We start from the raw sequence: 18759 nt of genomic DNA on the forward strand, positions 1-18759 counted from the left end.
TCAATACTGCAACTAATGGTCAAAGGTGCCTGAGCCCCTATCACAAGACAATATACATAACACTTTCATTTTAGTGCTTGTTTAGATTCCTAATTCTAAACCTTTGTCACTGATTTCAAAAATCCTATACCATAGACCAAAATCACAACTCTCGTATTCATCTAGCTTAAATCTCAGCTGCAGTTTTGGGAAATCTCCCACATGCAAGAGCTCTTGGGGTTATAAAGGTCCAAGGTTTAAATCTTGGGAAAGCAACTGACAAAGCAGGGGAAATGATCAGATATTTAAAAGTGAGTTGTTTGTTTTTAAATTAATTGTTATGATTGTATGCAGACATAGCTATAATATTTAAATGCCTTAACCTTTGGAAGAAAATATAACTCAAGCAATAATCTCAGCTATGTCAAGCTCTATCCTCTGTTAGAGAAAGAAGTATCACACCAATGCCATCCATTACCACCAAGTTAAATTTGTTCCGTACTGGGATGAAGAGAAGGCATGAGCGTGATTGTTCAGGAAGCAGAAGTAACCAAATGCAACAAGAGAGTTTACAATTAAAGGGGATCCAGAAGACAGCAAACAAATTCTCCCCATGCTCTTAAACTATGCCATTGCCCTACTTATTTCCTTCACAATTTTTCATTAACTTGTTTACTTTGTCCAATTATTTCTTTTCTGTCTGCCCTTACTAGAACTTAACTGTCTGGTTCACTGAAGGCTCAGAACCCCAAATAGTGCTTGGCACAAAGTAAGCAGTAAGAAATATTTGCTCAAGTGAATAAATAAGTGAATGAATAACTGAATGAATGAGAATAAAACAGGAATAAATTATTTCAATAATTTAAATATATATCAAAATTTAATAATAAAATGATATTAAATGGAGTTTAAATTATTTGGCCCAAGAGAATAAAGTCACCTTAAAAAGAAAGATTAGAATGGTGTTTCCCAAGAACAAAACAAGATCTAATTTTCAATGAAAAGGAATAGAGTTAAACTTAGGGAAGCACTTTTTACCAATGTGATCTCCCTGAGAGCTATGCCTATGCCTATCATAGCGAATGACAACAAGTAGAAATGCAATAAATGTTTAGTGAATGAATAAATAAGTTTATTAGACATTCTCATGAACTTAAATTCCTTACAGGCTTTTATAAACAGAATTAACCACCTATTTGACTTAAATGATATATTGAATACTTATCTGAAGGATTAAAGTGATAATTACAAAACTAATTTAAAAAATTAAAAAATAAAATAAAATCATCAAATATAACCACAGAAAAGAAAGCCATTGAGTACAACCATCAATGTTGAACCTTTCTCTACTTTCTTTATTGAGTTTCTTCTTGGAAACGAATAGAAGGGAAGTCAGTCTGGGGCATCACAGTCTCTACATTTTGAGAGCTGTGATAGAAAGTTCCTCCTTCAATAAAACCCAAATCTATCTGCCCATAGCTGCATCTATTTGCCCACACAGGACAGAACTTGAACATGAGAACATAGCTGTCAATAACTTCCTTTCTTCCAGACTGTGTGGACTGAAACACTGAACCCCTAAACTCCTCAGCACAAATTCCAATCTATCCATCTCTTTTTAAGGTGCCTGCAATGACCTATCCTAATTATAATTATTCAATTTAATCCAGACTACCATCTCTCATGTGCTATATGTGGTTAATGCATCCATAGTCACACTGTTTCCTGTTGATGGCTATGCTGAGATTTCTGTCAACTAAACACCCTCTTAAGTCTTGTTCAGTCCCACCCAGCCCTGTTCCCACATCCAGTCCTGCATATCTGGTTGACTATTAGGGCTCACATTCAGTACCTCATCTTAGCCCAGGGATAATTCATCTTGTTAGAGTCTGTCCAGTGATTTAATCCATCAGGATACCTAATTCTGATTAACATATTTTTGCATTTTTCACCAATTAATTATGTTAAACAGGATACCCATTAAGAACCTCTATTATCTCAGTTCCATTGCATTCTATATTATATCTTTGGGGGGAGGGATGAGGAGTTTAATGGGTGGCCAAGTCAAGTAAGCCAGGAAAAAACTTTTATGAGATATGTTCCTTCTACTTAAATAAAAAGAGCTAGGTTGTACCTTTCACCTTTTTGTTGGATGTTTGGTTTATTTTGAATCTTTGACTATCATAGTCACGACTTTATAAACATAACCAGTGCAGTTGATCATCTGGTGAGTTATAGAAATGGTGAGTCATCAAACACAATTTTTAAAAAGCATTTTGTTAAAAAGACTATGTAATTTTATACTTGCAGCATTAAAATAGTCATTTCATTTATAGCTGCTACTGAGAAGCACTTCAGCATTAAGATTACATCAAATTGGAGGCAACTAAACTTTATCATATTAATTTTCTGACTTTCCAAGACTAGCCAGGTCTGGGAAGGGGAGGCAGAACTATGTGCAAATAAACAATTCTTTTTTCTTTTCACCAAACTCTGGTATTGAGAGTTATAATTCTGGCAGCTGGCAATCGGGCCCCTAACTAAACAGCCCGTGCTGTTCTGGGCAGAGCAGCCCAGGCGTTCTGTTATAATTTCTGGCAACCCAGATGGGACGTTAATAATTGCCCGTGGCAGGTCAACCCCCTTGGGAGACACCTTCTGAGGGTGCCAGTCACCTAAGTACGCCCATGTGGTGAAAAGAAAACAGAACTGGGAAGGGATTGGAGAAGTAGAATTGTTTGAATAAAAAATTAATTTCTGAGAATTTCTGAAATAATGGAATCGTGGATGCTGGATTTGTCTATTCGATTAAGAGAACTCCTGGGAGTAAAAGAATTATGGATGCCTGAGTGGTATATATGTTTTCTGTTCCTTGAGATTTTTCTGGTTATAGCCATTCTTATGTATGTCTGGGTCAATAAAAGCAGTTCTGGGCAAGTCCCTGGGGGCAACCCGCTGGGGAGAATTTTGGAAAACTGGGATATGTACTGTTGTTATCCTATGACTAGAAAAATATTGATGTATTATTGTAACACTGTTTGGCCTAAGTATGTTCTGGATGGTAAGGAAAGGTGAACGGTTCCCTGAATTACCATATCATTAAGCAATTAAAGAGGTACTGCCAGCAATCAGGAAATTGGGAAACTATCTATTATCTAAATGCATTTGTAGAGTTACATAATAAGGCCTTAGCAGAAATGGAGGGCCGAGTAATGGTGCAGAGGAAAAAAGTGGTCTCAAAGCCTTTTCCTGAGAGTAAAACGCCGGAAGAAAGGGAAAATGAGGACATAGCCCTCTTTAACTCTCTAAATCCGGGAGACAAAGGCCCTATTTTGGTGCCAAACCAGGCACAGGTGGGGGTGGTTCAGGAGGCCGCAGCTTCCGTGGCTGTGGCTCCACCTCCTCTGCAGGTGGCCCAGGCTTGTGGCGGAGGTTCCTGTGGCGCAGCGCCCTCTGCAGATGGCCACAGCTCCTGCAGCACCAGTGGCGACGGCACAGCGCCCTCTGCAGGTGGAGGCTATTTCCACCATACCACCTCCAGAGATGGGAGTGGCTTCCACAGCGCCTGCCCCTTTGCAAACTCAAGGGACTTCTCTCGCGCCACCCTTTTTGGTGCTGGCCTCTGAAGTGACTGCAAAGTCAATGACTCCACCCCTATAGGAGGAGGAGTGGATCTCCCCCACCAGAACCTGCCAAGGAACCCAGTATAGTCAGGGGGCCTCCCAATTCGGAGCAAGCCAATTCTCTCTACAGCAGTACCCTATAGGTGGAATAAATCAGCAAGGCCAGCCCTCTGGCTACTATTGGACCCATACTCCATTTTCCACTTCAGACTTGCTAAATTGGAAAAATTCTAACCCCTCATATAGGGATGATCCTCAGAAAATGGCAGAGCTTGTTGCTTCCATTTTTGCCACCCATAACCCAAACTGGGCAGATGTACAGGCTCTCCTAAATATTCTGCTAACTGAGGATGAGAAGCGGCTGGTTACAAGTAAGGCTAATGAAGAGGCTCAGCATCTCCATGGAGAGGATCCCCATGGGACCCCCAACCCAACTGTGGCAATTCCTTGGACAGAGCCTAACTGGGACCCAAATGGTGGAGGCCTAGTCCCTTTTAAACATTATAGGAAGTGTATATTGGAAGAACTTAGAAAAGGTATACCCAAGCCAAAAAGCCTGAATTTGGTACAGACTATTCAGCAAAAAGCAGATGAGGATCCTTCTGAGTTTTTACAGAGGATCTATCAAGCTTATAGGAAATACACTGATGTTGATCCACAGGCTCAAGAGAACTTAAGAATGGTGAACATGACATTTATTGGGCAGAGCGCCCAGATATCAGAAGGGAACTCCAGCATATAGATGGGGTATTAGGAATGAGCCCCTTTCAGTTAGTGGACATAGCATTTAAAGTGTACAATGCAAGGGGAGTAGGAAAGAGAAGACAGGACTTGATGTTCTTTAAAACAGGCTGGAGAGGCCAAAGGAAGAAACAGGACCCTAAAGAGAGGAGGAAAGAGCCATTGGGCAAGGACCAATGTGCCTATTGCAGAAAGAAGGGCCATTGGAAAAATGAGTGTCCAACTCTTAAGAAGGGAAGTACAAATGAAAACCCTTGCACCCGTTTGGACCTGGGGACAGTCTTACTGAAGACCTGGAAGACGCAAGGTCCCGAATAGCAGCTGGCTGAACAATGGACTGGTCCCTATGATGTTTTGTTAACAACACATTCTTCGCTGAAGCTGGTAGGAATCAAGCCCTGGATACACCACACACGGGTAAAACGAGCACCGTCTGAGGAGGACACAGACCCTGCTGCTGTGACTGACACCAAAAGGGAAAGTTGGACCTGCACTCCAGAAGAAGATCTGAAATTACTCTTTTGAAAAAAGACAGTGAACTGAAACACAGATTAAAAATGTTTCTTTTGCTTTAGGCATGTGCTTGCAAATCTAGGGAACTTTTAGCTGCCAGATACTGAGTTTGAGTATAGTCTTTTACAGTGTGAAAAAAGAACAAGAACTGGAAAATAGGTTATGGTTAAATCTAAATGGGTAAATATATGGAAAGTTTGTGAATGTTGCAGAAGGTCTGTGGAGAGTCATAAAAATGTATAATAAGGTTGTGAAAGTTTTTAAACCTGGGTAAAGGAAACCTCAACAACTTGTGGTCTGATTGTATGGTTACTGTACCTTGCATTGGTATTGGCCATTGAGACCTATGAAAGGTCTAGAATTCTATGAAACCTAGGAAGGGTCTGGAATTCACTGTATTGGTAATGGCCATATAATCTGAAAGAAAAATTGAGGTTTCCCAGGGAAAGTTAAAATTTCACATGTAGGACAGTGAACAAAAAAAGAAAGTATAAGGTATGGAAATGCAATTTCAGTGAATACTATAAGGACAAGGATTTTCCTTCACACTGTATATTTTTCTCCTTACCTGATCCCTCCAGAATTTGGCAATTTGAAGGAGTAAGTAATGACATTAGGTTTCTTTGCATAAAACTAACAAGACCAGTTGTTAATAGAGGTTTTGTTTACCAAGACTTTGACTGGAATGACATGCCTGAAGGAGGCATGTTTAGACTCTGGTTGTTACCAGAAAGCTCTGAGGAACTGGACTTGACTTTTGAAGATAAGGAAAGCTCATGAGTGAAAGGCTTGACACCTTGGTTGGTTGTGTGGTTCATGGCAATCTTTCCAGGGAAGGAACGAAGGTTGCTTTCCTGAAAGGTGGCTAGAAGGAACCTTAAGGCACAATGGAAAACCTGAAGGAGTTGTAAAAGCAGATGTTTGCAGGCAAGGCTGAATGGCAGGTGTGTGGCTCAGCTTCTGTGCCCTGATGGGCAGACTAAAAGTCAACATGAAAGTTCCTTAAATAAGTTCCAGCAAAGTAGACTTAAAGATCATATGTGATCAATCACTGCTCTTGTTGTGTTTATGCAAATGAACAGGATAAATTAAAAAATGGACTTAATGCAGTCCCTTTACTGACAAGGGAGGTGAAAAATCATGACTCAAGGAAAATCACAATGCTCAGTGGTAGACTGTAAACTAGTGCAGCTGTCTATAAAGTTTATTTTCATTTAAAGGTTGTTTTCATTTAAAAGTTAAACCAGGTCTGTGACATTATCAAAGATGCTTAATTTACAGGCAAGAAGAATGGCAAATGCCTTGCAACTGAATGTCTTCCCAGTAAGACAGCCTCTCAGATTTAGAGACTGGTTTGTGAATTGTGTTGTGTGAATTAACATGTGTGTTCTTTCTGTTTTAATAGGGTATAAGCCTATGATCTCATTACCTAAGTAATTGTCTGTACATATAGGCCTTACTTAAGAAGCACATCTGCATCACCACCTCATGAGATTCAACAGTTCGGCTGAACTAAGTGGTTGGTGAAGTATGGGGTGGTCTGTGGGCTTCACTTTAAAACAGGTCTCTCTTTTCTGTCATAGTGGCTTGGACAGAAAGGGCCCAGAAGTCTGAGAGGGGGGAAATCCTAAAATACACCCCTGAGCCCAAGCTAAGTAAAGTGAGCAAAAGGGTTTTGGACAGGTGTGACATGCCCTGCACACCTTCCTCCAAAGAAGCCATTTCTTTTCCTAATGTGGGACATTGAAAGATTAATCTCTGCCTTTTGTCATCTAGTAGTTATGGTTTTAATAATACCTTTTAACTCTATTGCTGCAAGAATATGACAAGGATGCCAGCTTGTCCAGCAGAGCCAGCCCTTGGAAACTGAGCATGCTGCTCCCCAGGAACAGCCAACTGACCTGGACTCTGCAAGATCTTTCCCCATGTGGAAAGGCCACCCTCCCCTACATCCCCACTCTTATTAGGGATTTCTAGACCCAAGGGTAGGTAGGACGACGGCCATGTCCAGCAGGAAGCAGCTAGAGGAGCATGAGACCTTCACCCATTGTCCTTTATAAGATTATAAAGTGTCTTAGTCTGAGAGGGGGAAAACTGTTACAGAAACAGGGGAATCCAAAAACAAACCCCAGAGTTTGCAGCTGGGAGACAGGGAAAAGGAAGCAGCTTTCAGGATGCCCTTGCATACCTGGGGCTAGTGGCTGGAAACTTTGTTGCACAAAGATCCGCTTTACTTCCAAGGCTCAGGAAGATGGGAGGGGTCTTGGACTGTGGGATGGTATGGAAGAAGCAGACAGAGCCTACATAAGGTTCTGTGAATGGTCAGAACTGTTTGCAACACCCACTGCGTCAGAGGACGCAGTCAGGGATATTTAAGCAGCTGCAGACATTTTAGCTCTCTGGCTTTTGTGTGCTCCCTCCATGTGGGTTGGAGGAGCAGGTCCCTCCAGGCTGCTTTAAGAAGTGCTCCCTCCATGTGGCTTGGAGGAGGGGGCCTCCAGGATGCTTTGAGGAGAGGAGATCCATGCAGTTTGCAGGAAGAAGGCAGTTTACAAGGAGGCTGAGAATCCAGGCAGTTCTGCATTGAGAGCTGGAGGGCACCACAGCACAGAAAGGACCTCCCCAATCAGAACTGAGTGATTGGCAGCTACTGGTAAAGCTGAACTGTGCCTAGGAAGTAGGGAAACGGTGTTTCTGACTTTCTTAAGACTGGCCAGGTCTGGGAGGGGGAGGCAGAACTATGTGCAAATAAACAATTCTTTTTTATTTTCACCAAACTCTGGTATTGAGAGTTATAATTCTGGTGGTGGGCAATCGGGCCCCTAACTGAACAGCCCGTGGGTTCTGTTTCAATCGGAGCAGCCCAGGGGTTCTGTTACACTACCTAGCACAATCCATTTGTTTCCAATAGCTTTCTTTGTGATCTGTGTTTATAAAGCTTTTAATGAGGAATATTTAATAAAATGACTTCCTAAAATCTCCACATCTCTCTCTCTTTTTAAAGGCATTTCTTTCTATTAGTCATTTTCTATAAGGAATATTAACCTAGCCAACTTCACCTTACCACTCTAGCTTGAATATAAGCATCTGAAAATATTTGCAAAAATGATTTTAAGGTAATAATTTGTTCCAGTGTAAAAAGTGTAGGTAATTTTTCTTTAGAACTCTGAATGTCATTAAATTTCAGATTTGGCTAATACTCTAATTTAGTTTAGCACAAATTTGATATTGTTTGGATACAGCAAAAGGTTAGTTTAATTATCAGAGATATTGTCAAATAGTTTTGCTTTCTTGAGTGACTTATTACCAGGTAAGCTTTGAGCAAGGCAATTTTAACAATAATAAAATTGATATATTTCAGTCTAAAGAAACATTAAAATGATTCCATAGATTTTGAAACAGATATTTTGCAGGGTCCAGGTTTTTCCTTATCAACAAGTTCAGTAACTAAATACAACACTGGGCAGCGCCGCTCCTTAAGAGCACAAACATAGCTTTCCCATGCGCATATTCTACTACAGGATATCACATATTAACGATGGAAGTGATGACCTATTCTGGCACAAAAATAAAAAATAGACCCCAAATATACAACATGGATTATTTTTCATGTTAAGTTTTCTGTTGCAATTATTTGTGTACTATAAATCTATTTATGCTATAAAAGGTGACAAAAGTTGTGCATTTCCAAAGCAATAAAAATGTCAATAGCTAAAAAAATGTTACCTTCTCAAGTAAATGTAGAATTTAAAATAATTTTTTTTTCTTTTACTTCTTTACTGCTTAACTGTTGCTTGTCACATATCAAGTGTTGTATTATTATTTGCTTTATAAAGTAGTCCATATTACCAACAAGTGGCTAGGTGACCAATGTAGGAAGCAAAAAAAAAGGAGGAGCCATATTAATCATGGTCAGCCGTGAGAAACTTTAACATATATTTTTAGCCCCAAGTTACACAGCTGAGATTAGCTTACTGCCAAGTTGGGTACACAGTGGACATGTAAATTTGTAATAATAATGGACTTAAAGAGGTTCTGCCGAAGATAACTATGATCAGGATTTTTCAAGAGTAATCTATTTTCAGACTACTTTAAAATTATCTAGGTATCCTCTACTTAAAAGTAAAAAGGTTCTAGAGAAAGATATGAATTTGTTTAATAAAAAAAAGAGGTAGAGATAGTAAGGAAGAGGTGGTAAAATGTGTGGTTAAGAAACCAGGCTCTAGTCCTGGCTAGTATGGCTCAGCGAATTGAGTGCCAGCAAGAGAACCAAATGGTCACTGGTTCAATTCCCAGTCAGGGCACATGCCTAAGTTGTGGGCCAGGTTCCCAGTGGGGAGCATGCAAGAGGCAACCACACATTGATGTTTCTCTCCTTTTCTCCTTCCCTTCCCCTCTCTCTAAAAATAAATAAATAAAATCTTTAAAAAAAAAACAAAAAACGGACTCTAAAGACAGATAGTCCATGCTTATGAGCTGGCTCAGCCATTTATTGGCTGTGTGGCCTCGGGCAACTTATTTAACCTCTCTGTGCTTCATTTTCCCATCTCAAAATGGGGATCTCTCATACAGTGCTTACGAGCATTAAATAATATAAATATTTGTGAAATGCATAGAATAGCACCTGAACCACAGTAAGCACTTCTATGTGTTTATTATTATTATTAACCTAAAATGTACCATGAAGAATACAAATTATGTAAAAGCATTTCCTTGGAAAGGAAATCAACAGATCGAATAAAAATCCATTTTACAAGTATTTACTGAACATTTCCTATGTACCAGAAACTGTTGTAAGCACAGAGGTAGAGCAGGGAACAAGATAGAAGAGGTCCATACTCTCATGTTGCTTAGGGAACCAAGTAACAGATTAATAAAGTACAAAAAAATAAAATCATATTGTACTATGAAGAAAACTAAACAATAAGTGAGAAAAAGAGAAAATATTCTATTTTAAAATCCTATTTTAAGAATTACACCAAATTAAATGCATTAAGTATTCCTTATGTGTTGATGTACTGAAGAGGAAAAATGACTCCTAACTCCTGTGGATTCAAAGTGAGTTTATATGATGATATTTCTTAAGTTTGTCTGTAACTTGCAGTCATAAAAATGGTCACTTCCTCCTGACGGAGGCTCTTTGTGGTAGCCTGAGGTGTTCTAAATAAAAAACACAATGAAACTTTCATGTTTTACTCAGTATGTAATACTCAAGATAAACAACCTTTTTAAATGCTGAATAACATATTAGCTTATATGTTTAATCTACACAATTATGTAACAATGTAGGAAAACCACACCTCACTCTGAAGCTGTGTCACTTCTCTTGCAAAGACGCTGTCGATTGTGGCTGGCATCTGCTTGTAAAGAGGATTGGAAAGGTCTGCCTTAATGGTGCCTTTGTATTTTGCCTGCATGGGTGGGGGAGGAGGAGGGAAAAAGTAAATAAACATTCCTTTTACTGTGAATATTGAAAGAGAATAAAGAAAACTTTCTTTAGAAACAGAACTCATTTAAAAATCTGAAGAGCATTTTAATCTTTTGATACAGGACCTGAAGAACATATTTTGAAGAAAGATAAATCCAGTTTATCAAGAGAAAGCTTTCAATGAGACACACAAGAAAAAAAATTACTATTTTTCTATTTAAACCCATGTACATTTCTAAAAGTAAACCTATTTGTGTGTATTAATGGTTTCATATGTTTGATCAGCAAAGGAAAATCTGAGAGCAATGAGACACTTGTGTTGTTTCAGAAAATATAAGCTGTTAGAATGTACTGTCTAACCTGAATGCAAAGGACAGAGCTCTTTTATTCGTCCTGTTAACCTCCTCCTACCACGATGAGGGGTGAGTTGCTTTTTTGCAATTTCTGCGCCTTCACATCTTCAGTCTGCACTGTCCTTACGTGATCGCAATCATTACTCTTATAGAGAAATACTCATTCACCATTTCCTCTTGGGAAGATTAGGTTCAAAGTAACACAACAGGCTGCCACTCCCATGTTTTTGCTCTGCAGTTAACTCCTTCAGGAAAATGGATCAATTGATAATTAAGAACATCAAAAATTCCTCTTCACAAGAGAAATAACAGCTAACTCAAATAAATAAAACCATGTTTTTCCACATTCTGTTGACACATCCCAGATATGACTCCCACTCAGAACTAGATTTGAGCATTGAATTATTGAGTATGTATTCTGTTTAAACCTTGTATTTCTACAATTCTTTGGATTTGGATACTAAATTTTTTTAATTTACCAATTTTCCTCACAATTTTTTGTGTTAGCTGAAATAATCCTGAGAATATCATGTTGATCTTTTTCAAACATATGAAACACTAGAGGTCAGCCATTTTATTATCTTGTCAAGTTTATGTCTTCGAAGTGATCCATTCACAGACTACAGAAATCCGTCATTACCAAAATCACTGTTAACTGCTCTTTTCAATGCAACACATAATGTGATCATAAATGCTCTCAGAAAGATACATGATTTTCAGCTGGAAAATAAGTGTAGTACATTTCTCACTCTGTGGTTTCATAATCGGTATGTCCATTGAGTCAATCCTACTCAAAAATAATTTAAATTGATTTCAAATTAATTAACCAAAAATACCATATTTTATGGAATCAGCTGATAAGTTTTAGTGATTTTCAAAATTATATTCAATAATTTATAACTAATCTGTTAGGAAATAAAATATGAAACTTCTAAGACTATTTTGACAGTACTTTCTCCTTAGTAAATAAAAATGTCCCCTTTCAGAGTAATTCTGTATAAATAGGAAAGGTTTGGAGGTGAAATAGAGGCAAAAATAATAAAGCATATCAACCACAGACAGTAAAATAAGTCAACTTACATGAGTTAATTGATAGTGCATAGAATTACAAAATTATATACATATTACCAACATTGAGTGGTGCTTTTGAAATATTATTCTTCAACTGTAATGCACAGACTTTTATCTATATAAATATAAAAACAAAATGTGAACCATTTTACAAGTATTTTATACCTTACCTCAGAAATAAAAGCACCAATATTTTTTACATGGTTTAGCATAGGAGTGTCTGTCACAAACGTACACTTGTCCTTAGACTTTTTATACTCTTCTTTATAATGAATCTAAAAGAGACAATAATTCACATAAGAAGGAAAAGAAGAAAATTTCAATGATCTGTGGCTGAACAGAAGAATTCACATGAGAAAGTCCATTTTCTGAAGTAAATACTCAAATGTGGAATGATGCTCAAAACAAGCCAAATTACATAAATTGATATCCACCACAGAACTGCAGAAGTGAGAGGCCACAATAAAGAAAGCTTCTTTAGATAAAAGAGGACCCAGTTACCATCAAGGATCATGTGTGTTGGACCCACAATGATTATGAGTCCTTTTGCCAGGTTTGTTACTTTTAAGCCACTGACATTAACAGTTAAACCTATAGTCAACAAAAATATAGCTGCCTACCTCTAGGTTTAAAGCAAGTAGTGATCAGGACAGATGTAACCATTTAAGAAGTGGAAGCAGAAATTAAACAAATGAAGATTACTATTATATTAGCATCATTACCTAGACCTGCTGGATTAGAGGAAGGGGCTTAAATTGTGGCCACCATTGGCTTCCTGTTACCAATTAATTTCACTCAAATCAAACTTATTCAATTTATGAGCACCCACAGGCATCTTACCCTCCTCCTGTAGCCTGTAGCAAGAGTAGAACCTGCCCAGAAAGTCTGCCACATGGTTGAGATCATGTCAGAATGCCCCCTTGCTGTAAGCAGATGAGCAAGAAAAGAACAGGGAGGCTTTGCTGAGTGTACTCATGTCTCCTCTTGACCTCTCTAGTAAAATGAGTCACTCCCTTCCCCACATGGGGATTTTTCTCCCCCTCGCCAAGAGAAGTTAGGAATTATGGAGAAGAACCTAAAATGTATTCCCATTGTCACACTAATTGTAGCCCAATCTGAAAACTGGGGAGACAAAATTTAGGACTACTTGAGAGGATAAAGGTATTTGCTAAAAGTTATAGCACCATGTAATAAAATTATGTTCATCTACCCAAGACTGTAAATAGGCTGGAAAAAAATGTCCTATGGTCTCACTAATTATAATCTAAAAGTAAAGTTTAATTCTATATAGTTCCTGGTTTTTAAAGGACATGACTAATATTGATGTTACAGGCAACATTATATTGGGGTTTTACTATATGCAAAGATGATTTGAAGGGCATTATTTGACCATAACCAGATACAAATACACTAAGTAATAATATTTTAAAATATTATATTTCACTGCTGCGATTCTTAGATATTATATGCCCGCCACATTAAACATTTGCTTTATTCATGAAATCAACATTAGGACATATTTATCTTATCTGAGCAGTAAATTACATTTTTTTCTTCTCAGAGATTACCATAATTTTAGGCCCCTGCAAATCACCCTCCTCAGTCACTAGCAATTAAACCATTAAAGGCAGTATGATAAATAGTAGGCTATTTTGATCATAAGAAGGGGAAAGAAGTATCCTCATTATATAATAAGTGTGAGAGAAAATAACCTGTCATTAGGCTTAAGTTGGCCTCATTATTTTTATCTTTGGCCACCATCTTTTTCCCTTTCAGATTCACATTCTTCACTGCAGTGGTATGTGCTAGGGCCACAGGCCTCCTGATAAGCTCTGACCTGAGCAGAATGTTCAGGAAGGGAGCAGGGAGAAGGGTGAAGTACTTATTTCCTTTGCTATGCAGGCAAATAGTTCATTCTTAAGTGTGGTCTCCATTCCTTTCCTTGGTCTTTGTTTAAGATACAAACACACACACACATGTGTTTCTAACTTCTAATGAATGATACAATATGAATAGCAATAGCACATTATCTTAAATCTGTGTTCAAAAAATGTCACCTGGTAGTGGCCTTCTTATACCCGAAGAATAGAAATGAAAGGAAACCAATGACTGACACAAAATCTTCAGTAACATGAAAATTGCTGAGTAGACAGCCATTTCCTAAAACAATGGTGTATATATTCCTGAGACAACCATGGCTCTATCTTTTAAGTGGTTTGCCTATCCAACCCCTATTTTTCTTAATAAGACAACTCAAATGTACTTACTAGGGTAGCCAGACCCCTCCCCCAACCCCACAGGGGCTGCTCTAAACCAGGCATGGTTTTCTCATTCCCCTTGGCTAGTGATCAGCCTGGGGAGCCCAGGTGCCCAGCTCTAGTCAGGAGACACCAGTGAGCTTTCCCAGCAGTGTTCTGGTATTTCTGGTGTGTAGGGAGAGACTTGCTGGCACAGCCCTTTGGCACTTCGCCCTCCCACCATTTTCCTTCCCAAAGGATGCAGCAACAATGTTGTCATCATAAGGCAACAAAAGCCATCACACTAATTTTGACAGAGCAGAAGGAAAGGAATCTGAGAAACTAATAGCATCAAGACTGGCCCCTCTACCTGCAAGCTTCATGTGTGGAAAAAAAGAAAAAGAAAAAAAAACCTATTTGTTGAACCTCTGTGCCAAGCTCCTCCTGTTACTTGCAGCTCCCTGTACTCACATCAATATGCTATGCAAGTTACGTTCTGACTGAGAAAAAAAAGGCGAAGTTGATGACTAACTGATGGTTAAGATGGCCAAAATATTTACATTCCGCTTTGACCTCACCTGTTAATCCCACCATGTTTCAATTGCAATGAGAGTTAAATTAGATGAGTAGCATTTCCTCTCCTCACCCAGTTTCTTTCACTCGTATGAGATGAGCAAATGGCTGGAAGTGGGTGACAGATGTAGAAATGTTGGAGGATATTTCCTTTTACAAGCACTCTTAACCAAAAGTACCTAGAAAGTCTTTTCACAAATGGAGCCACTTTGCTAAATGCAGGAAACCCTGGAAAGAAGAACTGGGGTTCCACTCCTATTTGTTAACTGGGCGCTCACAGCCAAGGCTGCTCTCCTTGGTTTTCTAACACATTCAGAGCTTTTTCTGGTGGGGTAACCATGACTCTGATGTTTTCAGTATTGTAAGGATTTACCCAAAACCTACAATGCTCATTTGCTTGGAAAATGTTCTTTCTGCTGCCTTGCACACAAACACCCTGAAAAGGTTTGAACCACAACATTGAGTCAGGGGTGTCCTGCAGATGTGGTGGCCAAACGTGCTCTGCTGAGATTTTATGCCTAATTTACAAGAAACATACAAGCCATCATTTTTAACCTAATATTTTTATGACCACTTGACAAAATGCCACTAGATCCATGATTCTGACTGCCTAATATAGTCAGTAGGTTTGATTTATTCAAGGGATTGACTCGAGTTGACTAACAAGATAAAATAGCAGAGAGGGATTATCTAGGGAAAATACAAAGCATGACTTGGTTAACAGAAAAAGAAGAGGCTGCCTCAGAGGACCAGGTGTTGTCTTCCAGACTGGGCAGTGAGTTATGCAGAGGGAAACCCCACATATGGGCAGCAAATGCGAAGCAGAAACTAGGTGGGGCAAAAATAACAAAAAATGCCTCATTCTGATCTCCAAAGTGAAGCCACTTGATCTGAAAAATGGAAAATTCTAAAGAGTGCAGGCCTGCCAGGACTTCTCTCTAAACCAATCATATTTAACCGTTTAGTAAACTATCTGGCAAGGACATGATACAGCAAGGTATGCAGGTCTGCTGGTGACCCCACACGCTCACAGAGAGCAAAATATCAAACTGAAAGAGTTAAACTGGGGAAGCTCTCAATGCGCTGTGCCAGAGGGCAGACAGCTACACGTGACATCCCTCCCAAGCAAGATGAAAGTCATCAGAGTGCTATTAAAAGTTGACATAAGTAATCAGCTACAAGTCAGAAATTAGGACTGAAATTTTCTGAGAAAGACGACCCACAGAGCTTGATCTAATAACTCTCTGCAGCCCCCCAGTCCTAGAAACTCTAGCTATCATCACAAAGGGAGCGTGGAGCAAAAGGAAACATCGTCCCACCGTACTCATAATCACAGGCCAGCCATAGCTGCACTGCTGTGTGCAGGTGTGGTTATCATGCCCCGATCAAGACATGTGAAAGTTAGAAGAGGTCCAAAGAAGAACAGTTAAAATGATGATGAAGGCAATGTAGAAACGCTGCTCCATGAAAAGCAACCCATAAAGCTACTCTTTTCATCTAAACAATGGAGCAGAGGGACAAGGGGTTATCATCCAGGCTCTGGGCTTAACCAGACCTAAGCCTGAATTTTGTCCCCAACCATGTCTAGCCAGGTGGCTTTGGCCAAGATAGTCTTGGGTTACACCACCTCTGAACCGAAGCTCACAGAACCAATATCACAGAGCACAGTGAGGTGTAGGAGAGCCTGGCACACAGCAAGAGGAAGGACATCATGGTGGCCAAAGCTTGAGAGTCAGACACACCTTGTTTCAAATGCCAGGTCTGTGGCTCACTAGCTGTGTGATTCAACCCACAAACTGTGAGGCTGCTTCTAAAAGCTTTCACAAGGCAATTCTCTGACAATTCTTTTAATGAGAGCATCTCAATTCTCAACCCTAGTGAGCAATACTTTTCTTTTTGCTTCTAGAATTTTAGTTTACTTATTTACTGTAAAAACATATAAGTATGAGTTAATTCTACAATTCTAGGATTCCCCTGAAATGTAATATAAACAAATCCCAGTAATGAAAAAAGTCACAACAAAAATTTCCCTTTTCATTCCTATCATCATCATCATCATCATCATCATCCAGTTCAGAGTTCTTAACATGCAGTTCAATTATCCATTAATTCTACACTGCAAGTCAGCATTATGTGCACATAGGTACTCTATGCATTTTTTCTTGTTTGGAAAACTACTGTACTCATCAGTCCTCAAAAGGTCCCCCCAATTTTTTAAATCATTCATTTAGAGATCCTCCCAAAACATTTTACATTGCTGTACAAATCTTAACAGGCTTTGGTTTTTTTAAAGGAATGTATTCTGAATTCAATGTTTTATGATTTCATGCCAGAATGACAGTGAAATCAATAGGGACAAGATTCTGGATTAAGAACACTGATACCCACTCCAACAGAAATTCTCTGTATGGGTGACCTTGCAGAAATTATCTAAAATTTCTAGACTCACTCAGTTCTATGATCTGGAAAATAACTGTGTTTTAATAGATGGTTTCAGGGTTTTCTCTCCTGCTCTATGATTCCATGCCACAATATTCTACAACACTCAATGCAAAATGAGACAAAAATTACTTAAGCCACTTACATCACTATTGAGTTTGGTGCATTTTCTGGCCAATTCCATGCTCAGGTCTTCAATAACAGGCTTAAAGAATACCTGTCCAGAAAAAAAAAAAAAAGGGAAAGGAAACTTATTTCTAATCATCAACTTAAAGAAACAAATACCCTTTTTCAGCAAGTGCTTGTCCACTCACCTTGTCGTCTTCATTTTCTTCTTCCTCTGTTTTTTCCTCTTCAGCTTCATCTTTTACATCGTGAAATACAGGCACCTTCATTTTTACTTTGTGTGTGTGTGTGTGTGTGTGTGTATTCTTTTTACCTAATGTAGCACCTGTTTATGTACTACAGCACCCTTGAGATCTTAGCATCTCTGGTGTTCTGGCATAAATGACCTTGCCCAGGCCTCCTCTCTATTTAGCTCACACTTCACTCTCCTTATCAGAGCTGTGTGTTAGTGGATGGAACAGGATCCCGGAGGTCGGCTAGGGCTAGCCTTCCAAGGGGAAATAACATGTCAACAAGCAAAATTCTCTTTTATGAACTTTTAAAGTCATCATTCTTATAACTTGTTAAGAAATTCAAAAGAGACGTTTTATTTATATTACCTAAATTCAATTCATTGATAGAAGAGTTTGAAAAAGACTTCAAGATTCTGGAGAAACCACTTAGCTATAACACTCAAGATAGCACAGTCAAAAGCCTGTTATCTCAAAGATTTCCTCAACTCCTTCTAAATAAAGCTTTCACTGGAATGTCAGACATATCTTTGATTTGATATAGTGGTCTGGATCATACAAACTCATTTCATTAACCTAAGTTAAATTTTTTATGAGATAAAAATGTATTTCTCACATTCTAAAAAACACTCACTTTATATTAGCTGATTAAAGTCTAGTAATTTATTATGCGAAGCTCTTTGAACCCTTCAAAGAATCTATTCTGAGTTCATTATAACTGTTAATCCTATATTGCTAGTGTATTATTTTAATTGTAAACATCATTAAACATGAGAAATTGCAGTTAACACAGGCTGATATATCATTTAAGAATTCTAGAAACATCATTGTTTCAAAAAAATTCTAGTCATCTCTTTCAATTCTCCCCATTGTTTTAATTTTTACAAACTTGCTAGTTGTTTGTATATTTCTCAATGTGTACTATACACTCAGAAAATTTTGGAAAAATAAACTATAACAATTTTTATAATGTGGTATATGTCATTGATTATATAATTAAAATATATTTCTCAAAACAAACCCTTCATGCTAATTTAGGCAATCCTAAGACTATCCAACTCATAATTTATCAATTTGGTTATTCAAATCCTAGGGTAAATTAGTATTTATATAGCCATAGCACATAAGCATTGGACATTAAAATCATCCTATGGTGAATAACTAAACTAATTATATAAAACACAACTTTATTCAAAATAATACATCATTCTAAATAGCCAAGTATAATGCTGTAATTCTCTTGATATCCTATCTAATTTTAAATTTATTTTGTAATTGTCTTGGCCTTGCCTAAACTAAAAATCCTGACGAGAAATTTCTACATGGTAATCATGTATAGATAATTTCTCAAATTGTATTCCATGTGAATAAAGTTCCACAGACTACTCTGAAGGGAAAGTGGGGGAGGTTCTTAAACAAACATGTTTGGGGAAACCTTTGTACAAT

At 38.3% G+C, this 18759-nt stretch overlaps 1 protein-coding gene across 6 annotated transcripts in view; it reads right to left on the reverse strand.

Annotated features, from left to right (window-relative positions):
- NEBL (nebulette) overlaps positions 1 to 18759 on the reverse strand; it is a 354758-nt gene that overhangs the window by 93686 nt on the left and 242313 nt on the right. For 3 of the 6 annotated variants that reach the window (XM_090266577.1, XM_090266579.1, XM_090266576.1), the window contains exons 1-4: positions 17272 to 17448; positions 17103 to 17174; positions 11879 to 11983; positions 10157 to 10267 (exon numbers count right to left, since the gene is read on the reverse strand). The exons of 2 other annotated variants lie outside the window; for them this stretch is intronic. In XM_090266577.1, coding sequence (XP_090122703.1) covers positions 10157 to 10267; positions 11879 to 11983; positions 17103 to 17174; positions 17272 to 17352 — 369 coding nt within the window. In that variant the 5' untranslated portion in view covers positions 17353 to 17448. Of the gene's footprint in view, positions 1 to 10156; positions 10268 to 11878; positions 11984 to 17102; positions 17175 to 17271; positions 17449 to 18759 lie in introns of those variants that run through there. One more of the 6 variants, XM_090266578.1, reaches the window with a different exon arrangement.

Source organism: Furipterus horrens, unplaced genomic scaffold, assembly GCF_987537825.1.
Source record: "Furipterus horrens unplaced genomic scaffold, mFurHor1.1.pri manual_scaffold_2, whole genome shotgun sequence".
Taxonomy (NCBI): domain Eukaryota; kingdom Metazoa; phylum Chordata; class Mammalia; order Chiroptera; family Furipteridae; genus Furipterus; species Furipterus horrens.